The sequence below is a fragment of the Protomyctophum bolini genome (assembly GCF_963924005.1).
Source record: "Protomyctophum bolini genome assembly, chromosome: 6".
Classification (NCBI taxonomy): domain Eukaryota; kingdom Metazoa; phylum Chordata; class Actinopteri; order Myctophiformes; family Myctophidae; genus Protomyctophum; species Protomyctophum bolini.
Window position 1 is genome coordinate 14183252 of NC_137867.1, and position 16201 is coordinate 14199452.

The 16201-nt window shown below is 45.9% G+C and overlaps 1 protein-coding gene across 5 annotated transcripts in view; it reads right to left on the bottom strand.

Moving 5' to 3' along the window:
* Positions 1–16201, bottom strand: part of kank1a (KN motif and ankyrin repeat domains 1a) — a 61817-nt gene that overhangs the window by 6820 nt on the left and 38796 nt on the right. For all 5 annotated transcript variants that reach the window (XM_080766965.1, XM_080766966.1, XM_080766969.1 and 2 more), the window contains 4 exons: positions 8663–11353; positions 5559–5762; positions 2988–3099; positions 752–997 (listed from right to left, as the gene is read on the bottom strand). In XM_080766965.1, the coding sequence (XP_080623091.1) occupies positions 752–997; positions 2988–3099; positions 5559–5762; positions 8663–11353 (3253 nt within the window). The remainder of the gene's footprint in view (positions 1–751; positions 998–2987; positions 3100–5558; positions 5763–8662; positions 11354–16201) is intronic.

A 16201-nucleotide genomic window follows, 5' to 3' on the forward strand; every position in this document is an offset into this window, starting at 1 on the left:
AGGCCAACATTGCTGAAGTTGTTTTTAATTTGTTTTTAATGTGGGCTGTTTATTTGAAAAGGTTTAGTCTTATTTTATTTGATTAGTTTGATTAGTTGCAATATTGGGTATTTGTCAACAAAACATCCTACCATTTAAAAATGTAGTGATGCACCGAATATTCGGCCGCAGAAAATATTCGGCAGAAAATGGCTAAAAATGCATTTTCGGCCTATTCGGTTTCGGCCCGAATAGGCAGAAATTATATCACCGAATAGTGTATGCAATTAATGCATTCAAAAGGGCTGAATAAATGTTTTATGGACCCATAATAGTGATTATTATTTAAGTTACGTTTTGCCATAACCATTTATTTTGCCATAAATCAGGTGGCTTTAAGGTACGGTCATGACAGCAATGGTAGGAAAAAAGATGTATAATATTAATCATATTCGGATATTCGGTATTCGGTTTTCGGCCAACCGTTTTCCTATATTCGGTATTCGGTTTCGGCCAAGAATTTCCCTTTCGGTGCATCCCTATAAAAATGTATAACAAAATTGGAAAGTACGATTTCATATCCACCCACAATACTAGTATGAAATAAACTCAAAATAAAACTAAGGACATTTTCACTGTGATTTTTGTTTTTTTCATACGTTTTTTCAGTTAGTTTTTATATCAGAAAATCACTAAATATGTTTTATGTTTATTTCGTTATTCATGATTTCATTAGTTTTAAATAACTATTAAAACCTTGCCGTCTACCAACCTCTCTCTCATCTCCTGCTTCTCTGGACTCTCCTCTTCCTCTCTCCTCTCCACATCCACCGCTCCCTCGCTCTGGAACCCTTCCTGGGTCGACGTTTCTTCCACCTTCCCGTGTTCCTCCTCTCCTCCCTGCTCCTCCTCCTCCTCCTTCTCTTCCTCCTCCTCCTCCTCCTCCTCCTCCTCCTCCTCTGACCCAGAGGAGCTGCTCTCCTCTGAGCTGGAGTCGTCGCTCGACGTAGTCTCGTACCTACACCAGCAGGGGGAGACAGACACAGCACAAAACTCCTAAGCTCTCAGGGCATTCATTCATTACTTCATTCTGTTCAATAAACCAGTGGTTCCCAAACACTGGGCCAGGACCCATTTGATTGAAGGAGTAGTGAAAATAGGACATCGTTGTAGGCTTGGAGATCGGCTATTTTCACTAGTTTGAGTCCCAGGGAGGGAGACATCAAAATGTCGCTTTTGGCCCTCGAGCAAAACACATTTGGGAACCACTGCACTAAGAAACGGCTTTAAAACAGCCCAGGGTTGGCACAAAAGCAGATCGGACAACACAAGTAAAAATAGCTGATCTACAAGGTCACACACGTTGAAAGCTTGTAGAAAAGTTTAGAAATGTTATGACATGCCAAAATAGGGACGCCAGGGTCCAAGTCATTAATTGCCGGCTCTTATTGAGCTGTGAGAGAGAAGTACTACCGTAGCAGACAACCCGCAGCACTCCAGGTTCAAACAAAATCCTTATAGGTGCAAGGCTCGAAAATAGAAGTTGAGATGAAGAAAATGCCAGCACTCATTTATATGTCCTTTTACATGACTTTATTTACCTCTGAGACTGAAAACGTACGCGTTTCGGCCTATCTGGCCTTCCTCAGCGTTTGTGACAAGACAACAGGAAGTGTGGTATTTATGCAAGAGTATGAGATACAATCAACAGTAATTGAACACAGGTGTCAACCGTTATCATCTTACACAGTATCAATAAGAAGTCTCTATTTATGGTACCAAGACAGGATAAATATCACAATAGAATAAATAGTAAAATAAGAAAATAAGTGTGCACACTGCACAGTGCTGCCAGTGTAAATAAAAATAATAACTATAGTAATGAGGCTGCTTATCTGCCTGTGTATAACATACAGAGATATATTATGCATTGCATACTGAACATAGATACATTTATTAGACATGTATCTATGTCACTCCGTTCATAATTTAGTTGAGTAGTAGCTGGTTTAGTTGTCTTTTACACTGGAAATTGTATGAATGTATATTATATTGTACTTTTATGGAATAAATGTCTCTGCTACCGTGTCTACCTCCTCTGAAACAAGAGGCACTTAGTTCACAGACACAGATATACTCAAAGGGCCACAATGGAAATAAGCAAGCTCTGCAGCAATATTGGGTCTTATTCCACTGTTTCGGGCGGGAAGGTACTGGGGCTCCTTGTGTGTGCCATGCCATGTCTGCTGATATTATTATAAGTGACCTTTGGCTTGTTTTCTGTAAAGTCGCTTGTAAATAAATTATTGGTAGGTTGTTTTTTTGTTTCTAAAGTGTACACAGTAGTTGCTTATTTGGGCTTGCTTCCTAATGTTGTTTAGGAAGCAAGCCTCGGAAACCCAGACGTTTGTATTTCCAGGGAGAAAAAATTAGTCTGGGACAGAGTCTACTTCAATTCGGCATACAGTAGCGCAAACGTCGCTCACTCTGCTGATTTCTGATCATTTGCACCTTTGTTAAATTGACGCACACACGTACACAAACACACTCCTCTCTCTCTCTCTGCAGCTGTGCTTAGTTTCTCCCAGCGGATCCGCCTATGCCATAAAAAGCATAGGTGAGTTCCAGCCATACTAGCTCAACTGTGCACACATCTATGTTGCATCGTATAAGTATACTGCTGTATGAAGCATTTATATAGCGCTTTTATCCAAACGCGCTTTTTATATGTGCATTACATTTACCTATTCATACACCGATGGCAGGGGAAACCATGCAAGGCACCAACCTGCACATCTGGAGCAATTAGGGGTTCAGAGTCTTGCTCAAGGACACTTCGACACTACAGTAACTCTGGGGGAGCCCGGGATGGAACTGGGAACCTCACGGTTTCCCCATCCGGTCGTTCTACCGGCCACTCTACCCCTGAGCCACTGCCGCCCCCCAAATGTAATTGAATGGTCCTATGTGGCATGGGAATATAGTATTTGAATGTATTTGACACTCACCCTCCATTCACCCCAACAAATTGCAGGTTCTTTTTGGTGCCATTAGACCCTGGTCGGCCGTCTTTCTTTTTCATGATGGATTTCAGGGTGCTCTGACTGCACTGCGGACTTCCTGGGGAGAACAAGGCAAAAAAGAATGAGAGGAGAGGAGGCACCCAACACTGGATGACGTTGTGAGCTTGTAGATCACATTTTTGATGTGCAACCAACACACAATTTATACAGTGCTTTTCAAAAAATAAGTATATATATATATATACACATCAGCTTCGTCAGGTGCACCTGACGAAGCTCACGGCGAAACGCGTCGTGCTAATAAATAAGTTGATGCAGTAAGTTGTCCGTCTCTGTTCCCTTGAGTGTGCAGTCCCTTCCTTGGAAGGGACTGCTAACTAGACTTCTATGCCTGCTAACTAGACTTGCACCTCCTACGGGTCTTTTTGGATGTGCAGGAGTCCCTTTTTTCTCTCATATTATATATACATATATATATATATATATACATATATATATATGTATATCTGACGTGCACGCGATGTGCACGCGGATGCACCCACGGCTATTTATTCTTTCATTTGTCCCATATCTCTGGCACCTGGCCAGCGTTTCTGTTTAACAGGTGGCATGGATTGAGTAAGATGCCTAAGGCGTGTCCTAGAGCACTGATTCCCACATTTTTATTATTATTTCAAAACATATCCCCCCCCCCAAAAAGCAACATTTTTCATTCAAATTTTGTCAGTAATTTCATGAAGAAATACAAGAACAATCTAAACTTAAAGTTTAGAAAGTTTAAGTAGTAGTAAGATAACAGCACGTCATGAAGCAACGCGTTGTGAGCTTGTAGATCTGCTATTTTCACTAGTTTGGGTCCAGGGGAGACATCAAGTTTGTCTTTTTGTTTGTCAGGCCTCCGATGGGCGTGAAAGTAAGGGTGAAGGGTAAATAAAAAATATGCTGGCTTCCTGGTTGACCGCACAATAATTTCAAACCATGTTACAGTGTCAAGTGAGAGAAATATCTCACAACTTAAATATACAAAACAGATGTCTGAAGTAGAATTGCTGTACTTGTGGGATGAACCAGAACAACTCCATGGCATTAAAACAATGTCGTGATAGCTTCAAAACCGGGTTCATAAAGAGACCGTGCATTACACCTGAGAAACCACTATGCCCGCTGCACTCCAGGCCTGACAAACAGCCGCCCTACGCAACTACCCATATGTTTTAAATCAGCCACTGATTGGTAATTGTACAAGAGAATATGACATCCTGCTTGAAGTTTGAATTAACTTAAGCCACATTTCAGAAATGTCAAAAAATAGCCCATCTACAAGCACACGGTGGACTGTGGCGTGTTTCCGCCACCTGCCCAAGGCCCCGAAATAGGGACATTAGGTTGAAAGTCCTTAAGAGCGTGAGCTTATAGATCGGCTAATTTTGCATATGGCACTCTTGTACAATGAAGTAGGGCACTGATTTCAACAAAATAAAACATAAAAAGTTAATAGGGAGATAAAAGGTGTCTGCCCGATAGATAATTATCATTTAAAAAATATCTATTAACATTTTGGTTTCCTCTTAAGAAATGCTCATGTTCCCTCCAAGCAGTTCATTGAGACCGATTCAAAGTGAACTGAAGCCAACAACTTCACTAAATAGTCTGGTTAATTCCTTTCCAAATGGCTTGGTAGAGGCTGAATGGCTCTCTGTACGACATGATCAACTGCTGTGGTGGAGGAGGAGAGTAGATAAGTACCGAGTGTCTTTTTGTCCAGTTCAACTGCTGTGGTGGAGGAGGAGAGTAGATAAGTACCGAGTGTCTTTTTGTCCAGTTCAACTGCTGTGGTGGAGGAGGAAAGTAGAGAAGTACTGAGTGTCTTTTTGTCCAGTTCAACTGCTGTGGTGGGGGAGAAAAGTAGAGAAGTACCGAGTGTCTTTTTGTCCACTTCTCTCCAACGCTATCAAGTCGGTGTGGCATGGGAACGAGCCCCAAACCCAGAAGTATCCAAATCATTTTAAGTACAGGCCTCGCAAAGCCAAATACCAGCCTAGAGCCAGAACAGTCAGCACATCTGCCAAGACTCGCCCCAATGGGCCTCCACTGCTTCTCTTGGGGGGAGGGGGAGGGGGGGGCAGCTCTGTGCGCACGCATGTGTGTAGGGGGGGGGGGGGGAGGGGGGGGGGCACAGCCGCACACCACGCGCACGAGCAAGGTTTCATGCATGTACATGTATGCATTTTTTCCGTGCGTAATGCGTATATATGAACGTTTGCATATGATACTTTCAGCATGCTTCCTTTATTTTGACAGGTGGTGGGGGGAGAGTGTGAACAGCCTGGGGGTATACATACAGTACGTACGTACGTACGTACTACGCCCGGTTCACAAGTCCTGCTGCTGCTGTTGTCGGCTGTATTTACCCTGTTGCATGATGGGGCTCAACTAACATTCTTCACCTGGGAAACCTAATGACAACGGCGCTACGGCGCTAATGAGGCGTTACGAGAGCCATGGTTACAGCAGCAGTGAGTGGGAGGTGCCGACCTCAGAGAGGTATATACCTACCATGCAGCGCTGTGGACATCTGCTGATCCATACGGATCTTCTGCTCGGCCTGCTGCTGCTGCGGGGTGAGGGTGGACGCAGGGTTGTCTGCAGCAGGCGGGGACGTCGACGACGTGGTGGTGGAGGTGGTGGTCAGCTGTGTGCAGGAGAGCTCCGTTCGCTGTACGCTCACTGACTGGGAGACTGCTGGCTGCTGGCTGCCTTCTACCACGGTTTAGAAAAGGAGGTGATGAGAGGAGGGGGAGATTGACGTTAAGCGACAGATAGTATAGTGCAACACAGCTTCACCATGGCCTCACATTTCATGAACTACCTTTTATTTATTTTCTGTTTATTATTATTGTATTATTCCCATTTGTGTGTCTTTTCAATTAACCCATTTTGACCCGAGATCAGATTTTAAAAATGTCTTTGATTTTTCAAAAATAGCAGACCTATGAGCTTGTAGGTCTGCTATTTTTCAATAGCTAAAGCATAAGATAATGCGAACACCAAAAGGGGTTCCCGCCCAAAATGGGTTAACCTAAAACAGTTTTATGCAATCTGTGCTGCATTCATGCATGAAAACGGAAAAGTTTGTGCACAAATGCTTCGACTCAAATGCTTTGCACACGAAGAGCTCTGAAAGTAACAAGCAAAGGGGGTTAAATTCCATGTTGGATCTCATGGTGTTTTACTATGGTAAAAACCCATCCAGAGTGCTCTTTGATCTAAAAGTGCCTGGCAGGTATGGGCAAGACTTTACAGATGCTTACACACAAACACTCGCGCATTGAGTAAACACTCAAGTGCACATCGTGTTTAAAGTTTCAGTTGATAACCAACTTCCAGGCACACTTGTTTTTGCAACATTACATTCTGAAATATTTTAATGGGAGATACTGGATATAAACAAAATCCATAGTAAAATAAGGACTGGCATTCGTATTAACCACATGGACCCTAAGGTCCCTATTCTGGGCTCGTCATAATAGGCAAAGATTCAGCAAGCTCGCAATAACGATGCATTATATTGTGAGAGAGAGAGATTTGGTGTAGAAGGAAAAAAGGAGAGGGCCTAGCATAAAGCCTTGGGGGACCCTGGTCAACAAAGTATAATGGATCTAAATGGTTAAGGTAGAATCTAGGGTTAGCGAATGCAGGAATGATTGATGTTGAAAGATGAGTGTGCTGAAAGAATGCTCCCGTCATCTGGATTTAGAAACTCAGCTGTTTTGCTTCAAGGTCAGACCTGGAGAACATTATCCATGCAGATATTTCCCTTTTGTCCTGCTTTTTCAATATCCTCCGACCCGTTTGAAATCCAGCAGCAACGGTCCACCAACCGCAACCAAGAAACAGGACCGTGTCACTGGCTCGCGGTTGACTTTAGACATAGTTTAAAACCTTTCGCACTAGTATACCTGCTTTACAGTAGTGGTCTGCAGTTGTCGACATTAAATTATATTAAAAAAATGTCCACCTTTACTTTGATACGTTTTACTTTGATACGTAGGTAGGTGCAAAGTCAGCCACAGAATGTCCCTGGAACTGGCATCAGGCTTACTTTTACTACCTTTGACATTATTTCTCTCTCATTTATGAATGACTATAATAAAACTGTGTAATTACTAGAACAGCACCATTAGTCTTCCAAGAGAGGCCAGTATCTGACCAAAAACCAAGCTTGCCCCGAAGACAGACAATGACCCCCTCTCTCTATCCGTATGGCAACCAGGACGCCCCATGCGGTTATGTAACGAGGGAGCCATGAATCAGCATCAACAGTGAGGCGCTAGCCAGAGGATGGGAGGGGTGTTGGACACAGGGGGGACGTGGGCAAAAACAACAAGTGGCCAATAGGTCCGATGCCACTGGCTCCTGAAAGAAATGAGCTCATTGTTGGTACAGGTCCAAAGCCCCCGCCGCATTTTTCGGGGTCAGAGATAACTTTGGCCTGTCCGATCCCATCAGGCGTCACTTTACACATGCAGACAGTGTGTGAACCCCCGTCCTCCTCCTCCACCCACCATCTCCTCTGCAGCATGGCACAGTGTGTGAACCCCCGTCCTCCTCCTCCACCCACCATCTCCTCTGCAGCATGGCACAGTGTGTGAACCCCCGTCCTCCTCCTCCACCCACCATCTCCTCTGCAGCATGGCACAGTGTGTGAACCCCCGTCCTCCTCCTCCACCCACCATCTCCTCTGCAGCATGGCACAGTGTGTGAACCCCCGTCCTCCTCCTCCACCCACTATCTCCTCTGCAGCATGGCACAAATCGGGACCCGCCACAGATTAAAAATAGACCTTTGGTCCTCAGCCACGTTATTATATCGGCCATATTGTTTGCATTGCCTCATTGCAGCATTGTTGTATCCCTTTGTGGACAGGTCAGTGAGGGATGGTGACAATTCAGTTCAGGTTTGTTCCTCGCCGAATAGTTCCTTACGAGTGCACTGCAGGGGGAAATATAGCTTCATGTGTGCTGAAGACTATTTCAAAATCGACGTCTAACAAACATATCAGCAATATGTACAGTATAAGTATATATATTATACTATATATTATTATTATACTATATATATAGTATATATTATGAATCACCTATTTATGCATTGCTCAATGCATTGAAAGGTAGCTACATTAATTAAGGTAGCTAAAAAGCCTCAATAAATGCTCAATCCCAGTGAAAGAGTGAGAGAGCAGAGCAACGGATTTGGCAACACAAATCAGGGTTTAAAACGAGTCAATCTTGTGAAATCTAATTGTTTCAGTAAATCTTCACTTTCTCTTCAATGTCCCCACAAGGCAGCAGATTAATGGCTAACAGCCATTTTGGTTAGATGTTTTACAGTCTGGCTGCGCCAGCTGTGTGTGTGTGTGTGTGTGTGTGTGTGTGTGTGTGTGTGTGTGTGTGTGTGTGTGTGTGTGTGTGTGTGTGTGTCTGTGTGGTGTGTGTGTGTGTCTGTGTGGTGTGTGTGTGTGTCCCTTGACAATTCATTGCTAGGAAACTATGTACAGTATTTTGCAATACAGTGACAGAGAAGGGATGCCAACATATTATGCATTCAGTCATCAACTTGCAGGATAAACATAAACACATTGGAATCATTTAAAGCCTGACCTTTGTGGGAAGCGTCGGCGCCCCCTGGCTGCAGATTCAGGACGTCAACGCTTCGAAGCTCCTCGGCACTCCCGTACTTCATGACCGAGTTGATGGACGAGAGGGTGTTGACCAGCTCACTGTTGATGGAACCAAACTGGGAGTGGGGCTGACCGAAGGCATCGGCGAGCTCACTGTAGTTCTCTGCCAGGAGCATCTGCTGCTCCTGAAGGAGTTTCTGCACCCTCTCGATGTAGTGGTCCAGTCCCGCGGCCCCGCCGGCCTGCGCCTTTGTCGGCACCCCCGTGCTCTCTTCCCCGCTGCTTTTGGTAGATTCCGTCAGCTGGGATGACGGGCCACAGGCTATGTTCCTGGTTTTCAGGCCGATCAAGACGTTCTCGTGAATGCTTAGCGGTCCCACGCCACAGTCTTTGGTTTTGGTAGGGGAGGATTTGCCCAGGGATGACTCCACCTCTGTGGTAGTGCCCACGGCTATAGAACGCTTATTTGCCGTGTCTGTAACGTCTTTGACCAGCCCGTCCCCGGCAGCGATGGTTCTGGTCTCGTTGACCACTGTGCTGGTGTGCTTGTCGCAAGTGACCGACACGGTGTTGGTGAACGCATCAGCCAGGACGGCTGTTCTCGTGTTGGTGGCCTTGCTCACGGCTTCCGTCTCGGTGTTAGTTTGTTGAGACGCCGTCTCGGGGGTGACCATGACGCCAGAGTCCATTTTGGTGACGACATCCGGGTTGGTTCCTTGAGACACGAGCTCTTTGACAGGGTTGACAACCACGTCCACAGAACACTCCCCACAACCGAGCGATCTAGACTCCTTGATCGGCTCGGCAGCGGGTTTACAGAGGGCCGAGCTGTCTTCCGTGTTAACTCCGACGTCAGAGACGTTCAGCAGGTCCACGCCTACTCCCTGGTGGCACATCTCCACTCGTCTCCCTACACATCGGTCGTGGACCTCCACTCTCTCGTGCACCACCCATCGCTCCATGGGTACCTCGGGGCCTATGGCAATGCTGCACATGCTGGGCTGACAAGTCACCCCTACGGTTTGGGTGAGAAGAGTCTTAGCCGTGCTAGCATGGCTGAACTCCAGGTGATTACCCACTCCCTGGGTGTTGGTCTGGATTCTGGCCTCCACAGAGGTGCTGTACATCTCGGGCCGGGCCATGCATCCCTTGTCTACTTTTTTCTTGCTGGATCCGCCGGCCGCTTGCAGCTCCAGCTTCAGCTTGCCCATCTCCATCTGGTGGGTGGTTTCCTTCAGCTGGACCTCCAGGCGGTAGACGTTCTCCTTCAGCGCGTCTATGGTCTGCTGCTGGAGCTCAATCTCCTTCTCGGCTTCACTGGTCATGCCCAGCATGGCCTCAGTTACACCCACCGCGGAGCTGCGTGTCTCCTGTCGCTCCGTTGACACCCCGGCGTCACGAAACCGAGGCTCCGTGGCCAATTTCCTCTCTGTGACGGCGAGGCTGTTCATGTTTTCGTCCGCGCCGATGCCAACGTTTTGCTGGCGAGTTTGGTTCTGTGCGCGAGCCGGCTGGATTTGCCGAATTTCAGCTGCGTTGGTGTCCTGGGTCTTTTTCTCCAGAGCTTGGACCTCGGCGGCCAGGCGCCTGAACTCCTCCAGACGCTGAGCGTTCTGTTCCTGGGCTTCAGGCTCCACAATGTGGAGCTCCGTTTCCTTTTGGATGGGGCCCGGGCTTTCCATCTGGTCAGCGCTGCCCACACTGTACGAGCGCTTGCGGAAGCCCCCGGGAGGCCCCTGGCCCTTGGACTGAGCAGTCAGTTGCCTTTTCTCTTCCTGCAGAACCGCAATCTTGACCTGTAAGATGGGAATGCTCTTGGCCTGCTCCTCTAGCTCTTTAAGCCTCTTGAGAGCCACCACCATCTGCTCACGGATCTGCTGCAGGTGCATAGGGCTGACGTTGGTCACCGGCGTGGTCATGCCAGAGCTCATGGGGCTATGGCGAATGGAGCTGCCCAGGGAAGGCGGGTAGTAAGTGCTGTATTCCCCATTGTGGAGGTGGCCGTTGAGGGGGAGCGGCTGAAGGCTGCTGGGGGAAATCTGACTCAGACCCACAGAGCCAGAATAGGAGGACAGGGAGCTGTTGGAGCCCAGGCCACCGAAGCTGGCCAGGCGGCGGCGGGGAGGGGGCTCGCTGTGGGGCTGCATGAGCAGACGTTCCTGTTCAAGACGCCGCCGCGTCTCCATCAGCGTCTTCTCCACCTGGGTGTTGTGGCGAGTGGCAAACCGGGGCGAGGGGGGCGGCAGCAGCTGCTTGGGCTCCGAGCTGCTCAAGCAGGACAGTTGAAGCGGGGTGTCATAGGCCACGGCTGCCCTGCTCAGGGTGGGCGTCAGTGTGGGGGTGAGGGGCGGAGCGGCCTGCAGGGGCCTGGAGGTGAAGAACACTGGGGACTGCTTGGTGTCGTCGCTGTTGGAGGAGGACAGGGAGTCTGTGGAGGTCCATTCAGCCTGAACACTGCCCCCACTGGTGCTGCCCCTTGGCACCGTCAGTGGTCTGCTGGCCGCTCTGGGCTTCCTCTGGATGCTCAGCTTTTTAATGGTGTTGCCCCGCTCAATGTCATCCACATACTTGAGGAAATCCAGGTCTAGCTGATAACCGTAGGGGGTTTCAACGTAGTAGGGGGCCACCGAATCCTTTTCATCCTCTGTGCCTGGACACCTCTGTCCTCTCTCTGTGTAGGGAAGTAGACAAAGAGAACACAACATTCAGTTAGATGCCATGTTCACATTTTCATATTCAGAACTTCTTCAAATTCTTCTGGAGAACAGTTTTGATCCTCGTCTTGCGATAAGAATAGGATTTCATTTTAACAAAACAAAAATGACAGCTAGACAAATGTCTTCTTTTTCATTAAATACAAATCTTGAAGGTAAAACTAAACATTCAAGTGTTTCCTTAGCCGCAGACAATTGCCCTTATTTGCAGCTGCAAGCCTAAACACGACTCAAATGTTTCACATGTTTCTGCTAGAAAAACACGAGTGGTAATCATTTTGGAGACGGGTGGCTCAAGTCAGCCTGAAACTATGCAAGAGCCCAATGGGACAGCAACTCCCTGGAAACATGTACTTGAGAAGTAAACAACTCGTTTGTCTCTTGATAACAATACAAAACTATATTCATTTTAATGTCACTGTTGTTCCGTGTAAATAATGTTTGGTTTTTTTCATAGAACTAAACATTAACATGAATGAGGCTTGTGACCGTTGACTGCATGTATGTATTGTGACAGACAGACCTGCTGACAACCTGCATAATCTCTTGTTTACAGAACATGGATATAGCAGAGTCAGAAAGCACAGAGAGATAAAAGGTCAACACACCAAGTCAATATTTTAAGTCCAAAATGCATCCCTTTTAACGATTCAAATGATCCCTTTTCTAAAAAAAAAACTGTTCTACCCTCAAACACTCACATAAACACTTTTGCATGTCTTTGCAGTCTTTCCACAAAAGGATGAAAAAAACAACAACAACATAACAATCTAGATTTAATTATTGAGTAAACCATGTTCTTGGATGTCAATCAAAGCTGCTTATATCGAAGTCCAAATTCCACACGTCTGGTTGAAAAATGCCCCCTCAATCAGATGAGAGAGGCCTGCTTTCCCCAACTATCCAGGCCATTAGCAGACTATACATTCACACTGTGTTGGCCAAATACAGCGCCTTGTTCTTGGTATGCCAGGAACTCTTACGGACTAAAGTAAACAGGGGCTTGAAATAAACAGCCCCGCTGGTCTCACTTCCCAGGGCACACTGCTCCGACAGCCTCTTCCGTCAATCCTTTCCGTTCAGTGAAAACAGAGGAGGGAATTACAATGCTAAGCCTGCTGCGAAAACCTCACTGCCTTGTTGTTCAAACTTCACTTACCTCAGTCAAATAGCAGGCTCCAGTCCCTAGCACACTCTCCTCTCTCTCTCCCTCTCTCTCTCTCTCACTGTGAACGCGCTGGCAGGACAGGATATAAAAAGGAACAGACTACAGAGCTGTTCTCTCTCTTCTCTCTGTTCACTCTTTCTCAATCCTCACTCCATAAGGGGAAAAAATTCCACTATTGGTGTAAACTTAGCCAAGCACAAGTCAGACGCGCTATTGGCCGATGGCTTCCTCCAATCGCGTGCAGCTTTCAGCCAGGCTCTTCCCTGCCCAAACAGGGGTCCTGTTATTCAGTGTCAGGTAGCTGCAGCCATGACAATAAAGCCTATGTTCTTGGGATATGTAGCTTGCTTGGCTACTTATAGCATCAGAGGTCAAACCTTTAAAACAAAGAGTTACCTATTGAACGAGAAACAGTGGGTTCATGTTGTAGTTCTTCCAAGTGAATTGAATATGAATGAATACATCTTCTAGAATTAACCAGCACATTTTTGCCAACATCGCTTGAAAGAAAACGTCAACATCAATCCATTCTAAAATAAAGTATCTTCAACAGTGCAGATTTTGTGCTACGCGTTCCAACACAAAGCGTCCACTGTCAATGCCACTGTCAATGCTGTACTGTGACATGTACTGACCTGAAAGGGCACATCCTGTGTTTTCTGGTGTAAATATTCCCTGTACCCTGCTGACACAGACGGACTCTTGTACCGTCTGGAGCCGAGGACTCCCTTGGCACGAGGGACAGCGAGCACACCAGCCATGTCATAGAAGTGACAGGGTGCTCTTTGGTACTGGGGCACGGAGACCCTGAACAGCTGAGCTGTGACCTCATCACTGAGGGACAACTGATGTGTGTGCGGGGGGGGGGGGGGGCACGTTCCAGTGACAGGGTACGGATAGTCACACTAACGAGGTTGTTACATTGTCAATGTGACAGGGATTACACACAATACAAGTGTTTTGAGGTAGCACTCCATTTGACCATTCTGGGAACCCATTGACAAAACCGCACCAGTCTGTCTCGAGAGACTACCTTAGACTACCTTAACAATAGACAATTTCTAATCGTTAATACAATCAGTGAAAGGAATATCAACTGATCATAATATACAGTATATATGGTCAGTTGGGACACATTTTAATATATTGTATTAGAATTAGAATCTTTCCATCGAACATCTGATATATGGAGCTGGAAAACAGTCACATTCTGAAAGCAAACTTTTATTGGCCCTGAAGTGGTGATAAAATGGCCAACTGTGAGCAGTTTTAATTACCCAATGAAACATTAGGCATGTAAACAACTCAAAACAGATTTTTAAGATGGGATTCCAAACATCTTTGTAGTGTCATGCATCCTCAGCAGGGATACAGAAATATAAATATTACTGATTACTGTACTGTAGTAGCCAAGGAAAGAAAGCTTTTTTCCTTTTGATTTTTTGTTTTTTTACGAAGGCCAATCACAAGTCTTTCACAGACAGACAGGAAAGTCATTACCACTGTCCTGAGGCCCAACAATGGAAATGTGCACTGCCAGCCCTGGACACAGGACGACAAGAAGTAAACCAAGTGCATTTTGTGTTTATTTTTATATTTGTTTGTTCCAAGTTCTCCCAAATTTATTAGAAGAAGTTGCACTTTAACAAAATATTGGTCAACACATTAGTAATGTGGTCTAGGATTCTCGGAAATCTCAATCAGACCCACAAATCGGTTGGGCTCTTAGAATGCTGGCATTCCTGTTCATGTTGGAATGTTTGTGTTGACCAATGAAGTTATATTCAGGACAGAGGAAAATGGCACTATGCCCATGTTTGCAGGGACGTTTGTAAAAGTTTACATTTAGTGATAACAAAAGCCCTTTAAAATCCATTGTGTGCTTGGATACGGAACAAAGTACTGCACTAAAAAGGCTGCATAGTTTCCTAGTTGCATGTGAATTCGTCAACAGCACCTCCAAGGCACAGCTATTTCCTGGTTTTAACCACTTAAACCATCTATACTTAGTATAAACTAATGGTTTACCAGGGTCTGCGCTGTACTCCACTCGACGAAAATAACCAACCTTATTTACGCGTTGTGATGCGTCGTAACTTAAGCTTGTAGATCTGCTATTTCTATGGCAAACATTCCCTCGTGGAACAGGGATGCTAGGTTTCAAGTGGTCAAATCACTAATCTGTTTTGCTAGCCTACGCTCACTGGCACATTATACCAGCGATAGAGCTTTATGGGCACACATTCTTAACAGGATGAGAACTACTGCTGCCATACATCCTATACATGTAGGTTTCCCTGATGACGCCTAGACACATCACTGTTTATTTTGTACATACTGTACATTACTTAAGACTTCACCTACAATGTAGATACTGTACACATCCTGTACGAGTACATGCAGTACAGAGTGCATACTTGTGCAGTAAATGGGCAGTTAGAAATGTCAACATCACCCAAACTCATATAATGCAACCGTTGTCTGTCTAACAAAAAGTATACTTTTTCCAGAGAAAACCACCCAAAATAGCAGTTGAGAAAGATTACCATTATTCCCTGTCTAGAACACAAGAGAACTTTCCTTCGAGTTCCAAGAAAATCAGAAGACAGGTCTCGCATGAAGCCCTACAGTAGCTAGTGTTAAAACAATATTTAAGTTACCAGAAAATGGTGTAATATTCATGTATCATACTCACACTTGGGTGCGTGACGCTGAATGTTGGCAAAATACTGCTGTGTGAAGCCAAGTGTTTAGAGGACAGGACTAGTGTATGGTAGCAACTAGCCAGACACACGCCCCAACACAGAATAACAGAGGTTCCACACACACACACACACACACGCACACACACACACACGCACACACACACGCACGCACTGCATTTCCTGACCCTGCCTGTGAGCCCCATACGCCTAATTAGTCACAACAACGTTTGATCAACCCCTCTTACTACAAGACATGCATTCTTACATAAACCCAGGATGCAAACACCAAACAACACAGTACTACACTACACATTTTGTACCATTTCTTTCAATGGCGGATAGGGTGGGAAATCAAGGACAAATAGGTTAGAGTGCTAGAACCAAAACATTTCATTTTTCAAGCAACTCGCGAGACAGTGCCAGACGTTCTTGCCAAATTCAACAACATTCTACACAATGACGCAGACTCGAGGAAATGTCCGGGCTTCCTTAGCAAGCAGTGAGGCAGGAGATGAAGTATGAAAGGGTTTGTCCATCTCAATCCCTTAGTGCATAAAGTAAAACAATTATACAGGCTGAACGCTACTGGAGGGCTGAACGCTATTGAAAAATCACACCCGTGTGAACTGAGTGGTGCAACTGCCCTCTCCCCCCCCCCCTCCTCTCTCTCTCATTAGCAGGCAACAGTGCAGCACTAATACTATCCCTCTCTCTCTCTCCATTTCTGGCACAACAGCGCCCCTACTGGTACTCCTAGTCATATACTGGTGCTCATGGCCACATAGGTACATAGGTGAACACAGACGTTGCTGTTCCTTGGAGTGCACCACTCAAAAAGTGATATTGCAGTTTTTCTGCATGGTGGAACAGTTATCAGGACAATATCATTCACCAGAACCAGGGACATATGTTTTCAAGGAGTCTAACATAGA